General features: G+C 40.1%; 1 protein-coding gene across 6 annotated transcripts in view; it reads left to right on the forward strand.

The window, feature by feature from the left end:
* Nucleotides 1-21,924, forward strand: part of BTBD10 (BTB domain containing 10) — a 75,584-nt gene that overhangs the window by 52,506 nt on the left and 1,154 nt on the right. For all 6 annotated transcript variants that reach the window (XM_075546036.1, XM_075546034.1, XM_075546032.1 and 3 more), the window contains 4 exons: nt 492-594; nt 4,204-4,324; nt 11,346-11,543; nt 14,608-14,718. In XM_075546036.1, coding sequence (XP_075402151.1) covers nt 492-594; nt 4,204-4,324; nt 11,346-11,543; nt 14,608-14,718 — 533 coding nt within the window. The remainder of the gene's footprint in view (nt 1-491; nt 595-4,203; nt 4,325-11,345; nt 11,544-14,607; nt 14,719-21,924) is intronic.

A 21,924-nucleotide genomic window follows, 5' to 3' on the forward strand; every position in this document is an offset into this window, starting at 1 on the left:
TCTAGGAGATAAGCACAAGAATTTTGAGCAAGAATTCTTACATTTATTAAGATTATGAGAAGCGCAGTAACCTCACTGCTTTTTCAGTGTAGCTTCTTATATGCGCTACACTGTAGCATTCATTTTATAAAGAAGATAAGAATTTTAAGAGAAGGGCACAAATAATATGATTATATATTTTTCCTTCTGACAAGATTAGTGAAAATAAAAGTCACTTTTCCCCTAGATTGATTGATTTCCTTCTGTTTGAGGAGATGGAAAACAATTTTGCTTCTGAACTTTATTATTTAATTATTGCTTATGAAGACTATAGAGAATCTGTATGCCGTTGTTCTTCTTAGTACAAAGGAAATACTTTTACTATTGCTTCATTTGTACTGTTTGCTAGAATAAATTATGCTGAATATTCTTGAATTCATTTAATGATATAATTTGAAATTGTTTTTGAGAAGTACCCTGTTTATGTATTTCTCCATTATTGGCTATCATAGGATGTTTGGTTCGGGCAGAGAACATAACTTCACACGTCCTAATGAGAAAGGAGAGTATGAAGTAGCAGAGGGAATCGGCTCGACTGTTTTTCGAGCTATTTTGGTGAGTTATGTTTACATTGACTTAATCCTAAAACCCCCTTCTTGGTAAGTACTTGCAAGCAGACTTCTGCTTGGATAGCTCTTGGAGGTACATGAGATACCATTTTTCTTTAAATACTATTTAATCCATCTTTATTTCAGTTCATAAAGATCATAGAATATAAACAGAAGAGTTTTTCTGACATTTGGGAAGATAGGGTAGGGCTCGATTCATTTCGTGGATCTACATATGTAGTAATCTGAGGTCACATTTTTGATTACACCATACTCCCTTCTTAATTCACGTAAGTACAGTAAGTTGATCATTTTTGCTATCTAAGAATAAATGTGCCTGCTAGGATTTGAATATTGTATTGCATATACTCAGTAATAGGGAAGGTTACGGACATTTTGTTACATCTCCAAAATGGATATGTAACACAAACATTTTTTGTTGTGGTTTGGTCTTAGCACTTTGAGGAATATTTGAATCACTAGTCCAGCGTCTAGGAGCCCTGGTGGTGTAGCGATCAAGTGCTTGGCTGCTAGCCTAAAGGTCAGCCACTCTTTGGAGAAAGCTGTGACAGTCTACTTCTGCAGACCTAAACAATTTTGAAAATCCTGTGGACAGTTCTACTACTTCCTGTAGTGCTGTCCTCAGTGGGAATAAGCCCAAGGGCAATGGATTTAGTTTTATTATTCCAGAATTTGTACTTATAATTTCAGTTGAATAGTAAAGCTTTGATGTGACACACTCTGGAAACCGTGTCCTCAGAGTTTAGGAGTAAGAAGGGGAGGAGAACCTGAGGCAAAAGACTGAAAGGAAAGGTAGTTGATGTTACTAAGTTGACTGCACTTGGGTAAGCATCATCTTGCTTCTGTTAGCAACATAGGAAACTATTGTTACTGTGGCTATGAAACTCGAGAAGCTGGGCAGAAGCGCCAGCTTACAAAAGCTTATGGGAAAACGCTCTTACAAGGGCTGACCATACTTCCATTTAGCTCCCTGTTGCGTTGACAGTAAGAAAACATTTTATTATTAAGCTATAGTGTGATGTTATATGTAACTATGAGCATACAACTTTAATTAATTTTTAATCATTTTATTGGGGGCGCTTACAACTCTTATCACAATCCACCCATCCATCCACATGTCAAGCACAATTTGTCCATTTGTTGCCATCATCGTTTTCAAGACATTGTCTTTCTATTTGAGCCCTTGGTATCGGCTTCTCATTTTTCCCCTCCCTTCCCCACTCTCTCTCCCTCCCTCCCTCAACCCTTGATAATTTATTATTTTTTCATGTCTTACACTGACCGATGTCTCCCTTCACCCACTTTTCTGTTTTATGGGAAGGGGTTTTATGTAGATCATTGTGATTGGTTTCCTCTTTCGCCCCCCCTGCCCAGAGGATAGCAACTTCTAAAGTAGATTTTGGAAATACTTGCTATTTATTGTTTCAATAATTTGAGAAACACAAGACACTAAGGGAGAATGTGCATGTACATAATCTAGTATTGTATAATTGCAAATGATATATGACTTCAGTTCTTTATGAAAAACCTTAATTTTTGTTAAATTTTCTAATATTTAAGATAACTTTGAAGTATTATCTAACTTACTTATTTTTGAAATATACAGTAGTTATAAATAGACCTTGAACTATTTACAGGCTTTTGTTATTGTTTTTTTTGTTTTGTTTTCTTTTGCTGCTTTGTTTTGCTGTCTTGTTCCTTGTGCATAATATTATCTCTGCAGGTCTATCTAGATAAGATAAGCAGAATAAACAACCTGGAGGAGAAAATAACAGGACTGATGGTTTCGGGGTGGAGGGGGTGGCGTGGGGGTGGCAGGGCAATGGGGAGGGGCGGGGGGGAGGGGGGAAGGAAGTGGTTGTTAACAACCCCAGGGACAAAGGAACAGTAAGTGATCCAAAATGGATGGCGAGGAGGATGTAAGAGACCTGGTAGGTCTTGATCAAGGGCAATGTAAAGGAGAGGAATTACTAAAACCCAAATGAAGGCTGAGCATGATAGTGGGACAAGAGGAAAGTAAAAGGAAATAGAGGAAAGAACTAGGAGGCTAAGGCCATCTAGAGAGGTCTAAATACAGGCATGTACATATGTAAATATATATATATATAATGGAGAAATAGATCTATGTGCATATATTTAAAGGTTTAGAATGAAGGTCGCAGATGGACATTGGGTCTCCACTCATGCACTCCCTCAATGCAAGAATATTTTGTCCTAATAAACTGGCATTTTGTGATGCTCACCTTCCCGACATGATCACTGAAGGCAAAATGGGTGCATAGCAAATGTGAAGAAAGCTGATGGTGCCTGGTTATCAAAAGATATAGCATCTGGGTTCTTAAAGGCTTGAAGATCAACCAGTGACCATGAAGGTGAGAACCAACAAATCTCACATGGCAGAAGCACATGAGCTTGTGTGCTTACGAGGTGTAGATGGGGTCAGGTTATCAGGCATCAAAGAACAAGAAATCATATTGTGGATGAGGGTGAGTGCTGAGTGGATACCCAAAGCCCATCTGTAGGCAACTGGGGACATCCCCTTACAGAAGGGTTGTGGGGAGGAGATGAGCCAGTCAGGGTGCAATGTAGCAACGATGGAACATATAACTTTCCTTGAATCCTAAATGCTTCCGTCCCCCCATCATGATCCCAATTCTGCCTTACAAATCTGGCTAGCTCAGAGGATGTATACTGATACAGATAAGAACTGGAAACACAGGGAATCCAGGACAGATAACCCCTCAGGACCATAATGTGAGTAGCAATACCAGGAGGGTGGAGGGAAGGTGGGGTAGAAAGGGGGAACCGATCATAAGAATCTACATATAACCCCTTCCATGGGGGATGGACAACATAAAAGTGGGTGAAGGGAGACATCGGACAATGTAAGGCAAGACAATAATAATTTATGAATTATCAAGGGTTCATAAGGAAGGGGGGATGGGGGGGAATGAGCTGAGACCAAGGGCTCAAGTAGAAAGCATATGTTTTGAGAATGATAATGGCAACAAATGTACAATTGTGTTGTACACAATAGATGTATGTATGGATTATGATGAGTTGTATGAGCCCCCAATAAAATTATTTAACATATATATATACAGTGCATATAAAAATCACATAGAAGGGGAACTGTATATTAATGTATTAACTAACATGCTCAAATAGAAAAATGAATAAAGAATGAGGAGAGCTGAGTTTGAATCTTAGCTTTGTTGTTAAATAATTGGATTACTGGTAGCCGGTGAGTCTACCTGGGCCTATGTTTCCCTATCTGTGAAATGTGAAACTTCTTAGGTGAATTAAGTTTCCCTTAATGGTTATGTGCTTGGTTGCTAAGCACAAGGTGCCAGCTTGAACCCATGGGGGAAAGATGAGGCTTTTACGCCTGTAAAGAGTGACAGTCGCAGAAACCCACAGCGGCAGTTCTGCCCTGTCCTGTAGAGTTACCGTGAGTTGGAATTGACTGGATAGCAGTGAGTATGATTGCAGTAATTTAAAAAATTCACATCCTGACATATCAGAGCTCCACTGACATTTTGTCAGCTTTGTGCTGTAGATGCTTTATGCATTCTTTACTTTTTTTCTTTTTCAGGATTACTATAAGACAGGAATAATCCGTTGTCCTGATGGCATATCTATTCCTGAACTGAGAGAAGCATGTGACTATCTTTGTATCTCTTTTGAATATAGTACTATTAAATGTAGAGATCTCAGTAAGTATAATGCTTTGTGAGTTTTTTGTAGAACTATTATATATTGGAATGAAATACAAGAAAGTACTAGTTTACCTATTAGACTTCCAATATTTGTTTAATTGTAGTACAAAGTATTCTAGTACATAGAGGGTATTTACAGAAGTGTATGTATATATATATATAGAGCTTGTGCAATTTTAATGTATATACATCACATATATGTGTGTAATGAATCAATACTAAAGAAGCATATAGGGGTGGTATCTAATTCAAGTATTGGATACCAAGATAGGAGATTGGATTGGGAAGCTTTCCCAAGGAAAAGGTATTCCAGGCAGAAAGATGATCTTATTGAGAAGCAAAAAAGATTACTGCAGGGAGAAACTGACTTCTCACTCTTCTGTCATAGAACTTAACCATATAGTGAAGAAAACCCATGAGAAATAGTAGTTGACAACACATTAAGGGGCGGGGAGGGGAGGAAGTTTGGGTTTGCTATTTGTGAAATCTCCCTCCATTGACTTTTTATGAACCAGTTGGGTATTTTCAGCTCTCGCCAACAACTGGGGTGAAGATCCTCCCAGCCCGTTTGGTGAAATCATATTCCAGGCAACCTTTTGGTAAAGCCATGTATGGGGATTCTCATTTTATAATTAAATTTTACTCGATTAAGGCAGTGAATCAACAAAAAAACCCAGAATGTAGAAAATTAAAAAAAGGAATAGTAGGTTGTTAAATGTCTTCAGGGTCTATATTCTCTTCTCAAGTAAGCATTGTCATCTAGAAGATGGTTGAGAACTAGGACTGAACTCTGAAATAAGAGTCGAGGGCCAAAATAAATGGAAAATTGTAGTGTCTTAGGTAAAGGTGGAAGATAAAAGGAATTTTTTAAAGTGCCAATTCATGAAGTCCTAGGTAAAAAGGCACCATCATGTAGTCTCATAGGGCAGCAACAAAGACCAAAACTTCTAGTTCAGTAACCCTGGTGAGAAAGGGAGATTTTCTCAGAAATCACTGAAGGATAGATGAGGCTCACTCATATTTTCTTCATGTTCTGTCTGTTTCTTGCACTCTCTCACTTACTCTCATACTCAGTCTTGCTTTTGTTTCTTAGTTTGTGATATTAAATCAGTTTGGATATCAAAGATAGGGATAATAATAATACCCTTTGGACTTGGTGCTCAGTGTCTGGCAATTAGAATGGACGCATAAATCATATTTTAAATTAAATCAGTATTACATTTTATTTAATATTAATCATTATGTCAGTATTAATGGTAATTATAGTAGTAACATTTCATTATTTCATGCCATATTGTTCGTACCATATTCCATTTTTTTGGTCTTCACTAATAGCATTACTTTTTGTCTTCCCCATGTATTGTCAACTCCAGACCCAGACATACTCAAATCTGACCTGCCCATTCTGGCTATTAGGTTCCATCAAGTTGATTTTGACCCATAGTGACCTTGTGTGACAGAGGAGAACTACCTTACAGGGTTTTCTATACCACAGGAGCTATAATGGACGGTTCAGTGGGTTAAATACTAGGCTGCAAGCCACGAGACTGGCAGTTCAAACCCATCAGCCACACTGTGGGAAAAAGATGCTGCCTGCTCCTGTAAAGATGGACAATTTCCGGAGCCCTAGGAAGCAGTTCTGCTCTGTGCTGCAGTGTTGCTATGAGTCAGAATTGACATGATAGCGTGGGTTTGGTGTTACTTTAATCTGCAGGAGATTCAGTTGTCAGGTCTGTGTCCCACAGAAGAGCTATGTGGCTCAAACAAACGGCCGTCCTCTCAAGGCTCCTGTGCTCATTCCAGACCTTACGAAAGAAAAGTTCTTGTTAAAAACAAAACAAAAAGGAATTCTTTGAAGTTAATTATTTTTGCTCATTACTGATTTGACTTTTGCTTCAAAGGCCATGACTTCCCAGTTCTTCATTCCTTTTTCCTTTTTAGGTAATTTTATCTTTCTTTCCATATAGTTTTTTTCTCTGAGGTTGTTTATTCTTTGAATAATTTTATTGTTCTGTGCATAAAAGACTTAAATTTTTTAAAATGCTAACATATAAGAAAGTTACTTAGTTTTATTCATTTATATTTGGCCATGTCGTAAAACCCAATTTATTTCTAATTTTCTTTCAATTGATTCTCATATATTTAATGATTCTTATGTATTATTTACAACCCTGTTGTAAATAACACTTTTTATGTCTTTTGTGTGATGACTAGAAGAACTTCACAATGTTAAATTCAGTGGTGATTTTGGCATCCTTTAAAAGGCAATTTTTAAAATTTCACTGTGAAGTTACTCATTTCTTCTTTGTTCTTTCATGCTTTGGTGTTTTGATATTCTTCTTAGAGGTTTTCTGTTTATAATCTTCTCACTTGTTCCCTGGCCCTTCATCCCTTGAGTATGTCCTTTCCCTACTGTTCTCTTAACTTCCACGTCTTACAGAATCTCAACATTCATCTTAAATTACTCTAGTCATCTCTCTGATTTCAAACACGACTATGTACTAAGGATACCCAGTTCTATAACTTCCATCTTTCTTCTGAATACCAGTTAGGTGATTTTAGTTTACTATTTAACTTGGCATTTATTGTTTTTTTTCTTGTTAATCAAGCCTAGAGCATGTATATTATTAAACAAGATACACATCATCCCTATCCTTATGGAGCTTACAATCTAGTAGTGTGTTCAACAAATAAATAAAAGCCAAAAAAAATCAGAATAAATCAAGTGCTGTGGGAAATGTATAGTCAAGGGCCGGTGGAGAATCATTGGCTGAATTAGTGATATTAAAACTATAACCTGGAAGATTGATAAAGAGGCAAGATGCTGACTACCAGGCAGCAGAAATAAGTGTTTGCAGAGGCGGTTAGGTAGGAAGGAACATGCTATGTTTAGGGAAGAGAAAGGAGGCAAGTGTGGCCACAGTAGAGGGAGGGGACAAACAGAGTGAGGAATGAATCCAAAGACATAGAAGACAGAAAATGTATTTGTTGATCCAGTAATTAAAGATGGTCTACTCTGTATAGAACACTGTTCTAACTTCTGGGAATGCAGCATGAACAAACCGGGAAAAGCTTCCTATTCTCTGGGAACTTCCATTTGTGGCAAGGAAGGCAGATAGTACACTGGAGGAAACTAAATTACAGTGGGTGAAGCACATGTTGGGGAAAAGTAATTAGAAGGCATTTATAACAGTTACAAGAGAGTTAATGATGACTTGGACTAAAGTGGGGAGAATGGGGCTTGATTGTGCTCTGATTAACCATTGCTGTGTTACAAACTATCCCAGACTTAGTAGCCTAGACTGTAACCATTTTATTATGCTAGCTGATTCTGTGGGTTGGGGTTTGGACAACACAGTGGAGGTGGCTTTTTCCGGCTTCCAAATGTCCAGGGCCTCCTCTGTGCAGAATGAAGGGGCTAGGGTAACTCAAGTTGAAAGGCTTCTTCAGTCATATATTAGGCACCTAGGCTGGGGTAACTCAAAGTCTGCGATCAGCTAAGACTGTTGAGCAAGTTACTTAGGTAGAGATTTTCCACCACGTCCTAAAGTCTAAGAACTTGGGTTAAGAGGGGGTGTTTAGAGAGTAAGTGTTTCTAGTGACTAAGGCAAAAAGTGCATGGCTTCTCGTGGCCTAGCTTCCACAATCATGCCCTGTCATTTTTGCCCTCTCCTGGTTAAAAGCAAATCAGTATGACTAGCCTACATTCAAGAGCAGGCAAGTTAGACACTACCTCTTATGGGTAAGTGACAAGGTCACATTGTAGAAGAACTTGTGATGTGGAAGAGTTTGCTGCCACCTTTGGTAAGTATCCTTTGCAATCGAGGGGGATGGCAGACTTACAAGACAAGGGTAAGTAGTAGAGTCTACTCGGTAAGAAAGAATGGTTGAAGAGGTGAGAGGAATCTATAACTCACTTCTTTATTCTACAAATATTCAAGTGCCTTATATGCCTGGCATGGTTCTGTTATAATTTGGGGGATTTCAGGGCATTGTGATACTATTTATTGATTTGGGACACACCACAGAGAGAAGCAGAAATAATAAATTCAATTTTGTACATTTTGAATTTGAACTGCCTATGAGGTGGCATCCAAATTGAGATTTCTAGAGGGCAGTGGATATGGTTTGTCATAAGAAATAGAGGTCAGACTGGTAGAATTAAATTTAGGGATTTTAGTATAAGAGAACTTAAGAAATGTTAATATTTAATAGACAGCCAGAGGAGAAGTTGGTAGAGTAACTGAGGAAGGCTAGTCAGAGAGTTAGAAAATTAGGGATTAGAAGGATTAGGACCATTGTCTAATGGGGCAGTTCAGTCTGTTGACAGCATAATTTACAAAATGATGATCTGCATTCTAGTGAAATGAGAAGCAGCTAGGGTTTTTAAAACCTTGTAGGCAGCCATCTAAGACCCAACAAAGGATTTCAACTCACCAGGAGCAGAATAGTTAGAAGGTAGCCAAAAACACAGGAAAAACAGGTGTACAGGGACTGCAACGTCCTCTAACCTGAGACCAGAAGAACTAGATGGTGCCCAGTTACCACCACTGACCATCCTGATTGGGACCAGTCGTTAGTTCCAGATAGAATATAAGAAACATATGAGACAGTGCTCATATTCTTATTTAAAAGGAGAGACAGAAAAGCAGACCGACAATCGGAACAATAGACAACAGAAGACCCTGTGAGACTATTGCCCTGAGATACTCTTTAAACCCAAACCAAAAAAACAAAAAAACAAACTGAGCCTACCCTAACATCACCTGTAGCCCACAAAGTAAAAAATTATCTAGAAGATTGATGCTCTACTTAAAAGCCATCATCAATGAGACCAAAGTGTCACTAGTTACTCAAAAGCAAAGATAGGCACAGACAACAAGCAGACACACAGAGAATGTTGACATTGTGCTCACTGTAACTAACTATTGTCACCAAATCATTTGTGAGGGAATTGTCAAATGGAAACCTAACACGCTATGTAAATGCTTTTACCAAAAACTCAATAAAATATTACTTAAAAAACTACTGGTATCACCAGAGTGAAGAAAAAAGCAAACCAAAAAAACAAAGAAAGAATTAGTCCAAAGGATGAATGGACCCTCATCTCAACTACAGCCTTCACTACTCTTGAGACTAAAAGAACTAGGTGGTGTCTGGCTACCGCCGTTGACCCACTCTGATTGGAACCACAGAATGGGAGAAGAGTGTAGAACAAAATTTAAAATCATAGAAAACACATGACTTTCTGGTCTGCCAGAGACTGGTGGAAACCCTCAGACTGGCGGTGAGAGTGGCGATACCGGGAGGGAAGCGGGGGTAGAAAAGGGGAACCGATCTCGGGAATATATGTGACCTCCTCTCTGGGGGATGGGCAACAGGAAAGTGGGTGAAGGGAGACGCCGGGCAGTGTAAGCTAAGATAAAATAATAATTTATACCATGATCCGAATTCTACCTTGCAGGCCTGGATAGGACAGAGGCTGTACACTGGTACATATGAGGGCTGGAGGTACAGGGAATCCAGGGGTGTGAGGGACGATGCTGGGAGAGTGGAGGGTGAGTGGGTTGGAAAGGGGGAACTGATTACAAGGATCCACATGTGACCTCCTCCCTGGGAGATGGACGGTAGAGAAGGGGGGGAAGGGAGACTCCGGACAGGGCAAGATATGACAAAATAACGATGTATAAATTACCAAGGGCACATGAGGGAGGGGGGAAAGGAGAGGGAAGGGAAAAAAAAAAAGAGGACCTGATGCAAAGGGCTTAAGTGGAGAGCAAATGCCTTGAGAATGATTGGGGCAGGGAATGTATGGATGTGCTTTATACAATTGATGTATGTATATGTATGGATGGTGATAAGAGTTGTATGAGTCCCTAGTAAATTGTAAAAAAAGAAAAGGGGAGAAAAAATGATTAGGGCAAAGAAAAAAATAATAATTTATAAATTAAGGGTTCATGAAGGAGGGGAGAAAGGGGAGGGAAAAAAGGAAAATGAACTGATTCCAGGAACCCAAGCGGAAGGCGCATTTTGAGAATGATGAGGACAATGAATGTATAAGGGTGCTTAACTCAGTTGATGTATGCATGGATTGCGATAAGGTTTGTATGAGCACCAATAAAATGATTTTAAAAAGAAAAAGAAAGACACCCTTCAGACCTAGAACTGAGCCCACCTCTGGGGATCACTTTGCTGCCAACTAGCAGGCAGGCCTGTCAAGTGAACAGTACCATTCATGAAGACTGCACTCTTGAGAACATGGAACCCAAAGGGCAGCATTTCCTCTCAAACAAGGCTTAACAGATACGAAGGGGCAGGAAAGAAGGATGAATGGATATAGATATAGATGGATGTAGAGAGCCCCCCCAGGAAAGAGTGCAGTTTTACTCAGGGAATTGCAACTGTTATAAAATGAATGTTTAACAGGAAATTACTTTCCTCTGTAAACTTTCACTATTAAAAAAATCGGTAACATAAAGATATATTAACACTTATCCCGAGGAGCCTGGGTTCACAGTGATTAGCACTGGGCTGCCCACGAAAAGGTTGAGCTCACCCGCCAGCTTCCCTACAGGAGAAATACTTGCTTCAACCACTGCAGGGTAGCTTGGCTCTGACGTAGTGGTCACTATGAGTTAGAACGGACTCAGTGGCAGTGGGTTTGGTGTGCATAACATAATTGCATATATTCATGGGGCATCATGATAAAGTAAAATTACTTTATTATGAATTAGCAATGGAGTTCTAATTTTGATTTTTCAAGTTAATTTATGTTATAACCTAAAACAAAAAAAAATCATGACGTGTAAAATATGAGATTGTGCTGGGTGCCGTTAATTAGCTCTTGCTATAAGATTTTATAATTCTCTATTAACCCTTCCCTAGGGAAAGTTAGTGACCAAAGAAAAGCCATTATATTGTCTGTAGTGTCCCAAAATACATAGATGCTGAACTAATTTTTTTTTAGTCTGTTGCTTCTGGTAAAAATATCAGGATTTTTTTGTGGGCTTCATTTCAGGTGCCCTAATGCATGAGTTATCGAATGATGGTGCTCGCAGACAATTTGAATTTTATCTGGAAGAAATGATCCTTCCTCTCATGGTGGCTAGTGCCCAGAGTGGGGAAAGAGAATGCCACATCGTGGTGCTTACAGACGACGATGTAGTTGATTGGGATGAAGAGTATCCACCACAGATGGGAGAAGAGTATTCACAAAGTAAGTATTTTGCATGTTTTCTCTTTCTTGAATCAGAACAAATTATCTCTCTGATATTAATCACAGGCTAATTTCTAGAAAGTATATTGGGCCCTTAACACACACCAAATCAAAACCAAACCCATTGCCTGAGAGTCAGGGGTCCTATAAATTTTTAGGGAACAGACTCTAAGTCTTTCTCATACTAGTGTACTTGAACTATTGACTTTTGGGTCATACCAGCGTGATGTTTTACCCATTACTTCACCAGGGCTCCCATTCCACATACCAGGGATCAGCAAACCAGAGCCTCTAGACCAAATCAGCTCACAGTGAATAAAATTGTATTGGCACGCAGCTGCACATTCATTTACATTTTATTTATGGTTGTTGTCATGCTAAAATGGCAGAGTTGCATTGTTTTTAACAAACCTCATGGCTTGCAAAACCTAGATTATTTACTGTGTAGCCTTTTATAGGAAAAGTTTGTCCTCCCTTGCCATACACAGGAATGATTTGTTCTTTGCTGAGTATTTGGATTTTGATGGATCCCCCTCCCCCGCCTTTTTCATTTAGAAGAGAGTAGATGTAAGGATCCCTGGTGGTATAGTGGTTTTGTGTTGGGCATTTAACCACAAGGTCAGTTAAAACCCACCAGCTTGAAAAGAAAAAAAAAAAACAAGGAAAAAAACCCACCAGCTTGGTCAGCAGTAGAAAGACGGGACTTTCTACTTCTGTAGAGATACGGTTGGGGAAATCCACAGGGGCAGTGTCTACTCTGCCCTATAGGGTTGTTATGAGTCAGAATCGACTCAGTGGCAGCGAGGAGTGAGCCGTCTGTATTATAAAAAATATATTATAAGATGAATTTCTCTATATAAAATAAAGTTCAACTCACAGATGTCCCATGGAACTTTAAGTTCTAAGATGCTTATTTGTAATACCAGGTGTTTCTGACCTCCAGAAAGCTTTGTGGCACTGTAATTCTTTGGCATTTCTGACAACATAGCTTTCTTGTCTTGAATAACAACCACCACCTTTTTTTTTACTTCCAAATCTTTTCTAATTAAAACCTATTGATATTTTTTCTTAGAAAATGTATCTTTTATTATTTCTCTTGGTAAACCCAGTGGAGTATTTTTGACCAGTTCCATAGTTTTGGAAAAAGAAAAAATTGAAAGAATGACTTATAGAAGAGAATAAAGTAGTTTAGCGTCTGTGCTGTGGCCTGTTGACACAATGAAAATTAGAATTTAAGTGGAAGGTACAGGAGCATAGAGAACGTCAAAAGCTTGTAGCTTCTGATATTTTTCCATTTACTTATCCTTTCTAAAAGAAAAACAAAACGATCCAAATGATTTTCATTTTGACTTAAGATTGCCAAAAGATTATTTTAAAGCAAGCACATTTCGGGATTTACATTAAGATGCTTCTTTTGAATGATGTACTTAAATGAGTGTTAAGATTCTTTTAATGCTCGTTGTTGTGATAGTTCTTATACTCAGTCCTAGACTTATTGTCAGTAGGGGTTTTCTTTAGCAATATGTAGAATAACATGGAATAAAAATAGAAAGAATTGTATTACCAAGAATCGAAAGATACATACTAAGAGGAATAAACAAGATTACAATGAATATTTTACTTTTCAAAACATTTTGACTCCAAAGGAGTGGAACCAACTCACTAAAACCAAACTCACTGCCATCAAGTTGATTCTGACGCATAGTCACCTTGGAGGACGAGGTAGAACTGTCTCTGTGAATGTAACTCTCCACGGGAGTAGAAAGCCTCTTCTTTTTCCCTCAGAGTAGCTGGTAGTTTCTCCTGCTGACTTCATGGTTAGTAGGCCAACTTGTAAGTCCTATGCCATCAGGCTCCGTGAGCCAACGATAAGACATAGGAATTATATATAGTACAGTGATAGAGGAATTAAAATAAATGTGTTTTTTCCTTTTTAATTCTTTAATTTTCCTTTTCAGTTTTTGGAGTTTAAAAAATATATTATTTTTACCTTAAGCTTTGAAGGTTAACAAGACTGAAAGCATTCTTACATAATTTGCCAAAATGCATTTCATCTTACTCTAAGGTGCTTCAAACTTAGAAAGGATTCATTTGAAGGGATCGTGCTCTCTCTGCCTTATTTTCCTAAATATGACTTTATGATACCATCCATTTTGAGACATCAGGAAATCTTGATGTTGAAGTACCAGTAACATTGAAGATATAATACCAATCACAAAATTACTCCACGAGTGGTGTCTATGGACATTTTTTCCTTCTCGTGGCTCTTAGAAACCAGCACGTTTAGTTTGTGAGTGTTTTTCTTTTTTTGAAAAAAACCTCTGCAGTTCACCTTTTAAGGGAGATAACTCCACCCGAGAACCACAAGGCGAGCAAGGCCCGTCACCCTAGCTCCCTGGCGTTCCCAGCACATTTGGAGACTCAGCATGTTGTTAGTGGGATGTCTGCCCTTTACAAAGCCAGTGTGCTCTGAACAGACTAACCTGGGCAGAGCATGCTGTAACCTGCCAGCTTTCCCATCAGTATAACATGGGGCTGTTCGCCTGAATGAATGAGTTTGTAGGGAGGGTCTTTACATTTGGGGGGAATTATTAATAGTTGCTCAATCCATGAAATGTATTTTAAAAATCTGTTTTGTACAAGGCAGTGTCCCTCTGTCAAGCCACCCCCCCCCCCACACACACACACTCAGACTAGACCTTTTAGGCCTGCCTGACAATGATGTAATATTGACAGCTTCTTTTGGTTCTTTTCTTTGAAGAAATGTGGGGGGCAGATCCCACTCCAATAAGGCTGTGATATAACTTTCCAGGAGATTCTTCTTAGGGATTGTGTTACCTGACTGCTTATCAACGCTTTTCAACCTAAGTAGATATTTGCTTATACATTAACTGTACTGAACAGTTGGCCAGCCATGTTGGCTCATCATCCTTCGGCATCAATGCATCCATCCATGATTTGGGCTTTTAACTTGTCAAGCCCCCTTTGATGTCCAGATAAATTTAACTTCCTCTCTGAGTACTTGGATCTTAATAAGAATTTTTTTGGTCTTTTTTGTTTCCAGTTATTTATAGCACAAAATTGTATAGATTTTTCAAGTACATTGAAAACAGAGATGTGGCCAAATCGGTTTTGAAGGAGAGAGGTCTTAAGAAGATAAGATTGGGAATAGAAGGTAAGATAAAATGAGATTGAAGCCATTGGATTCGTTTAGAATATTATGTGAGTACTTTGAACTCTGACAAAGTGATTACTATTTATGCCATAGAACTATAAATCATGAAATCCTGCTTCTTTCATCCTAGACATCATATAGAAACCATTAAAAACTGATTGTTGCGTTGAATCTGACTTACAGGAACACTGTAGTACAGAGTAAGACTGCTCCCTTGGATCTCCAAGGCTGTGATCCTTCTGAAAGCAGAATGCCACATCTTTTTTCCTCGGAGAGGCTGATGGGTTCAAGTTGCCAAGCTTGCAATTAGCAGCTGAGTACTTAACCATCTGTTCCACTAGGACTCCTTACCTTAATGGTACTGATCTCTAAATGGTATCATTAAACATATTTATTATTTCCGTTTTTTCCTTTCCTTTTTTTACGCCTTTTCTTTCCAACCAGACCAAAAAACCCAAACCACTGCCATCACTTATGTTGACGCCATCACTCATGTTCCTCATCGGAGGAAGAACTTCCTCTTTGACTGTAAATCTGCTCATTTAAGTGAGCAGAAAGTCTCATCTTTCTCCCACTGAGCAACTGGTAGATTCTAATTGCTTACGTTTAAGCTTAGCTGCCGACACATTACCCACTCACTATGCCATCGGGATTCTGAATTTCCTACAGTAAGATTATTGTGTACCCTCTTCACTTAGTGTTTCTCAGGAGTCCAATTATTAGAGTTTTTAATGTGCTGACCTTTGTGGGAACGCAGTTGCCAAAACCCTCCCACTGGACCAGATTAAAGTTGTCAGAGATTGCATCTTGCTTGGAACCAGTCAGTGCTCAAGGAAGCCGCGATCAGGAAAGTAAACAGTGCTTTGCCAGTGGGTAAATCTGCCCACGTCCTCTTCTGAGTGCTGTCACTTTGAGGACTAAGGTGTACCTGACTCAGCCATGATGTTTTCATTCACTCATCTGCATGTGGAAGCTGAGCACTGAGTAAGGAAAACTGAAGAAGGGTTGCTGCCTTCGAATCATGGTGTTGGCACAGAACTTTGGACAGACCATGGACCGCCAGAAGAAGAGACACATCTCTCTTGGAGGAACTACAGCCAGAATGCTCTGAGAAGTGCAGATGGGGAGACTTTGTTTCACATCCTTTGGACAAGGTATCCTTTGGATACCTTGTGTGGTAAATGTAGAAGGGCAGAGAAAAGAAGATGACCATTTTTAGATGAGTTGACACAGGAGCTGCAATGGTGGGTTCATATAACAACAATTGGATGGTGCAGGACCAGGTGGTCTTTCAGTCTTGTGTACATAGGATCAGGATGAGTTGGAACCAACTTGGTGGCACCTGACAACCAATGCTGATTGCATTGGTGTATGAGGGACAATCGGAAGAAATGGGCAGAACTTGGAGATGTTAAAAGGGATCTTGGTCAGTCCTATGTCAGGCCTATTCTACTTAATTAAAAGCAGATGGCTGATTGATGGGGCAGGTGTTCTTAAACAGGAAAAATGTTTTGGGTGATGACTAGGAATTATAATTCCTGCCTAAATCTTCATACTACAATTCTACTAAATGAGTCTTAGCTTTTGGTTTGTTTTTTTCACCTGTCCCTTAGTGTAGCAACTCCTCTCCATCAAGGTTGGGCTCTAAGACAGTTTGGGATTATGATGGTTTTCTGCACTAATTACAGACCATATTTGAGATGGCCTTACTCCCATCACCAGGAACCTTGTCTCAGGCTCAGTGGAATGCACTCTGTCAAAATATTTGACTGTCTTATCCAATACTTTAAGGAAAGAAAACCTAAAAAAAAAAAATCATTGTTCAGTAGCCACAGAACATAGAAAGTTAAAGACTAAGTGAGGAAGTATTGACTGAGCTGGGAACTTTGAATGACTACCTCATCATCCTTGGGTAGGAGAGCAAGACTGTTAGCTCTTACCACTGATGGTACAAAAGGGTGGATTTCCCAGTTAGGTCACATTGTGGACATATTTGCAAACTTCAGTCTACAAGATAAAAATCAGCTGCAAGAAGCTCTGAGCTTCACATCATTTAATAGAATATCATTTACTCAAGCTTCTCTTCCATCTGACCTGAATCTGTTTCCAAATATTACCTCCAAGTGTTCTTCAGTACAGACTCCCTCCTCCAGTTAGACTTGTCTCAGGGTCTCTTACCCATAACTTATATGAGAGATTCTTCAAAAGGTTCACAGAAAACGTGTGTTCTGAAAAACTATGCATAGATTTTGAAATCTTTTTTGCACCTGTGCTAGCTTGTTATAGCACGTCTCAATGGAATCTGGCTTGAGGCACTAAAAAGATAAGGCACAGTTTGATAAAAGCCCATACCATCATGAATTCTGCTAAAATTTCATGTTTTGCCAAATTTTGTAGGAATTGAGCCATTTTGTTATCTTAAAAATTGCTCTGGCTTTCCATTTACTCTAGAATTTTCGGGGTTTAATATTCTATATAATGTAGAAGAATTGGGCACCCTGGTGGCACAGTGGCCAAGTGCCTACTTGCCAATCAAAAGCTAGGGCTCACACTCACTAGCCACTTTGCTGGAGAGAGATGTGGCAGACAGCCTCTGCAAGACCTTTCAGTCCCTGGAATCCTCCAAGGCAGCTACCCCATCCTTGAAGTGTCACTATGAGTCAGAAGGACCCAGCTACAATGAACTTGGTGTCTTCTTTGAAGAACCACTGCAGGTTAGAACCAAAAACATGCTACGTTTTTTTTTTCAGTGTTGGTTCAGGAGTTCTGTTTTCTTGGTCTCTGTCTTATCCAAAACTTTAAGTCCAGTCGTACACATGGGGAGTGTGTGTATGGTGGTGGGGGTAGGAGGGTTCTTTGTTCAGAGACTCTGCTGTAAGTGGTAGGACTTGACTTGACTGCGGTATGATGTGGGGTTCTCTGTGTCTTTCCTTCGTTAGCACCCTGAAACAGACGCTGTCCCAGTGTCCCACTATCGATGGTATCTTTTGTCTCTGCCAGTCTGAGGCATTCCCCTCACCCTGCTGCCCTTGTAATTCATTCCAGTCCTGGGTCCCTTTTGGCACAGTATTCCCATGCAGCACTGTGTGGTCTTTTCACTGCCTTCCACTTGTGTGGCCCACTAACTCCCATATCCATTTTATACTGCTCTGGAACGTCAGACTAGAGTTTTCTAAGGTTAGCTCCCATCCTGTGTTCTATGTTTGGGGTTTGACCCAGACCCATCCTAAAATACCTGTGATGAGTGTGCACTCCTGATGTTAGCAGGCAGGCTTGCCTGGTGTCTGAGCTGACCCAGTTCCTCCTCTTCCCTCTTTTGGACTCATCCCGACTGTAATACCTCAGCTGCTGTGCAGAGTTCTGATATTTCAGTCTGTGTTTGTTTCTATTGGTTGTTCAGTGAGCTCGTTGCGGGGGGCAATAATGGGAGTGTGTCCATTCATTGTGACATCTTGTCCTACCGCTGTTGTTTTTCCCTCCCCTGGTTTTAACTATGGCCAAATCCAGCCCATTGCCTGTTTTTATAAATAAAATTTTATTGGAACACAGACATGCTCACTTATTACATATGGCTTATGTCTGTTTTCATTTTACAATGACAAAATTGAATGGTTGCAATAGAAACTATGGCCCACAAACATGAAATAGTTACTGCTCGACCCAGCCCTTTACAGAAAATGTAAGACTGGTTGTCTAAACTTTACAGAAAATGTAAGACTGGTTGTCTAAAACTGGCAAATCTTGTTTGGATTTGGAAATGGAAGGAATGTCTAATAGTTTATCTAAGGAGAAAATGCCTTATAGATGAATAACAGGGAAATTTCCCAGGATAGGATTGCCCTCATTGGTTTTTATCTCTCTCTAAGAATTTGGAGAATCTGCTACAAAAGATCCTTTTTTAAAGTGTTAAAAAGTAAGGATGTCACTTTGAACACTTGAGGTGTGACCCAAGCCGTGGTATTTTCAGCCATTTGAACGCTGGACACTGAGTAAAGGATTGATGTGTTTGAATTATGGTGTGAGCAAAGAATATTAAATATCCCATGGACTGCTACAAGAATGTACAAAGCTGTCTTGGAAGAAGTATAGTTAGAATGTTCCTTAGAGACTAAGTTGGCCAGAGTTTATTTCTTGTACTTTGGAAATGTCATGGGGGGTGAGGGGGGGGCGGGACGGGGACCAGACATCAGGCTTGGTAGAGGGAAGACACTCCAGAAAATGGAGTGACACAGTAGCTGCAACCAAGGACCCAGACCTGTGCGCCATTAGGGAATGGTATGGGCCAGGGCAGTGTTTGCTTCTGCTGTACCTAGGTCACTGAGTCGGAACTAAAAAACAGCAATGTGATCAAAGAGGAGAGGAGGAGGGTATAGGAACCAGAGAAAACTGTTTGAAATTGCCAATCTCGGTGAACTCTTGATCCCTCCCCCCCCAAGTAAAACCAAACTCACTGCTATCAAAATGATTTTGACTGCCCTATGGGACAGAGTAGACCTGTCACTTTGGATTTCCAAAACTGTAAACAAACTGCAGACAGCCTCATATTTTCCTGCAGAGCAGATGGTGGACTCAAACTGCTAAACTTTTAATTAGTAGTCAAATGTGTAACCCATTATGCCACCAGGGCACCTGACACTCGTCTTGAGAGGAAGTTGTTATTAGGTGCCCTTGAGTCAATTCCCACTCACAGCGACCCTGTCCACAGCAGAAGGTAAAACTGCCTGGTCCTGCACCATCCATCTAATTCTGATGCTTGAGCCCATTGTTCCAGCCACGATGTCAGTCCATCTCCTTGAGGCCTTCCACTTGTTTGCTGTTGTTCTACTTTACCAAGCATGATATCCTTCCCCAGGCATTGGCCTCTCCTGACATGTCCAAAATCTCGCCATCCTTTCTTCTAAGGAGCACTCTGGCCTTACTTCCTCCAAGAATGTTTTGTTTGCCCTGTTGGGAGTCCATGGTACTTTGAGTACTTTTTGCCATCACAGTTCAAACGCATCGATTTTTGTTTGTTGTTCCTTATCCAATGTCCATCTTTCACATGCATATAACCCGTGAACTACTCTTTCATAGGAGTCGCCCGATTCATAACAGTAGCAAAATGACAGGAAATTGCAACGAAAGTAATTTTATGGTTTTTTGGGGGGAGGTGTCACCACAACCTGAGGAACTGTATTAAAGGGTCAAGGCATTAGGAAGGTTGAGAACCACTGATATAAGGCAATTAAAAATACCATGGCTTCGGTCAGGTGCACCTTAGTCCTCAAAGTAATACTCTTGCTTTTTATTTCTCTAAAGAGATCTTGTGCAGTGATTTACCCAATACAGTGTGTCTTTTGAGCTCATGTTTGCTGTTTCCACGAGCATTGATTGTGCATACAAGCAAGACAGAATCTTTGACAACTTTATCTTCTCCATTTATCATAATGTCACCTCTTGTTCCAGTTGTTAGGATTTTGGTCTTCTTTACATTGTCGTATTCCATACTGAAGGCTGCCATCAGGTCCTCCTAACTTTCAGCAAGCAAGGTTGTGTCCTCTGGAAATCACAGCTTGATAATAAGTCTGCATTCTTCTTCATGTAATCTGCTTCTCTAATCGCTCAGCAGAGAGACTGAATAGGTATGGTAAGAGGATGCAGCCCTGACACACACCTTCCCTGATTTCTTCAGCTGCAACCTGAACTTAACGTATAAACAATTAATGGTCTTTTCCACAGTTGGCCTCTGTCCTGGTTTTAGCAGCTGATACTGAGTGTCTCCAGCATCTCTCTGCACGGATGCAGTCAATTTGATTTCTGTGTATTCCATCTGAAGGAGTCCATGTGGGCACTTTTTGTGTTGTTGATAAAAGGTATTTGCTATTAACAAATGGTTCTTTCATAAGTCTGTCATGTAATCATCAGCAAATGACAATCGCAAAGGCTTCATCCACATTAGGCTTTTCTCCCTAACATGTCACGTCACCCTGGTCAGCTCTACTTTGAGAAAGCAGCTTTCTCTTAGTCACATTTTCAGTGCCCTCCGACCCAATCTCTGACAAGACTCTGCTTCAGTTCATTGGGGCCTCAGAACCTGAAAGTGTCTCCATGCTATGTGTAAGGTTTTCAGAAGCTACTTACTCTCAATTGGGCAGCCAATGCCTTGTTTGTACTCTGTTCTTGGTCTGGAAGCTCTGCCTAAACCCGTTCACTTGGCGTGACCTTGATGGCATTTGAAATACTAGTGATGTGGCTTCCACCATCACAGCAACAGACAAGCCGCCAGAGTGTGAAAAACTGACAGATAAGTGATGGATCCTGATACATACCTTTCCTGTTTTTAATCCACGCAGGACTCCCTTATTCTGCTCTTATGACTGTCTCTTGGTCCATGTACAGGTTCCACATAAATAGAACGAAGTGTTCTGGAGTTCCAGTTCTTTGCCACGTTAACTAGTTTGTTATGATTCACACGGTGAGATGCTTTTGCATAGTCGATAAATGACAAGTAGACACCTTCCTACTATTCTGTACCTTTAGCCAAGAGCCACCTGACATCAGCGAAGATACACCTCCCTGCCGTGTCCTTTTGTGAATCTGGCTTGAATGTCTGGCCGCTCTTTATCAATGCACTGCTGCAACCATGAGCTAAAGCGTTGGTCTAAACCTTCTTCCATGCGTGACCCTTTCATACAGTCCTCGTTTACTGGTGACCCCCAACCATGACATTTTCGTTGCTATTTCATAACTGTAATTTTGCTACTTTTATGAATCTGGCGACCCCTGTGAAGGGGTCGTTTGACACTCCCTTCCCCCAAGGGGTCACGACCCACAGGTTGAGAACTGCTGCTCTAAAGCAACATGTTACTTGCTTGTGATATTGTTCCTGTTCAGCATTTTCCACCTTCTGATGAGTCCTCTTTCTTAGGAATGTCCACAAATATGCATCTCTTACAGTCATTTGACCTTCCAAATTTTGGGGCATAGACCAGAGTGCTTTAACAGCTTGTTGAAACATTTCGATTCATATTCTGTCAAACCCTGGAGCCTTGTTCTTTGCTAATGCCTTCATTGCGTCTTGGGATTTATCCTTAGTGTCTTTGGTTCTTGATCATACGCTACTTTATGAGATGATTGACTGTAACCACTATGCCATCAGGGCCCTTTGGGATGTACAGAACAGCTCTTTGTAGGCTGAATTGGGTGAGCAGTGTGTGTGTGTCCTCA

Source organism: Tenrec ecaudatus, chromosome 4 (assembly GCF_050624435.1).
Source record: "Tenrec ecaudatus isolate mTenEca1 chromosome 4, mTenEca1.hap1, whole genome shotgun sequence".
Classification (NCBI taxonomy): Eukaryota; Metazoa; Chordata; class Mammalia; order Afrosoricida; family Tenrecidae; genus Tenrec; species Tenrec ecaudatus.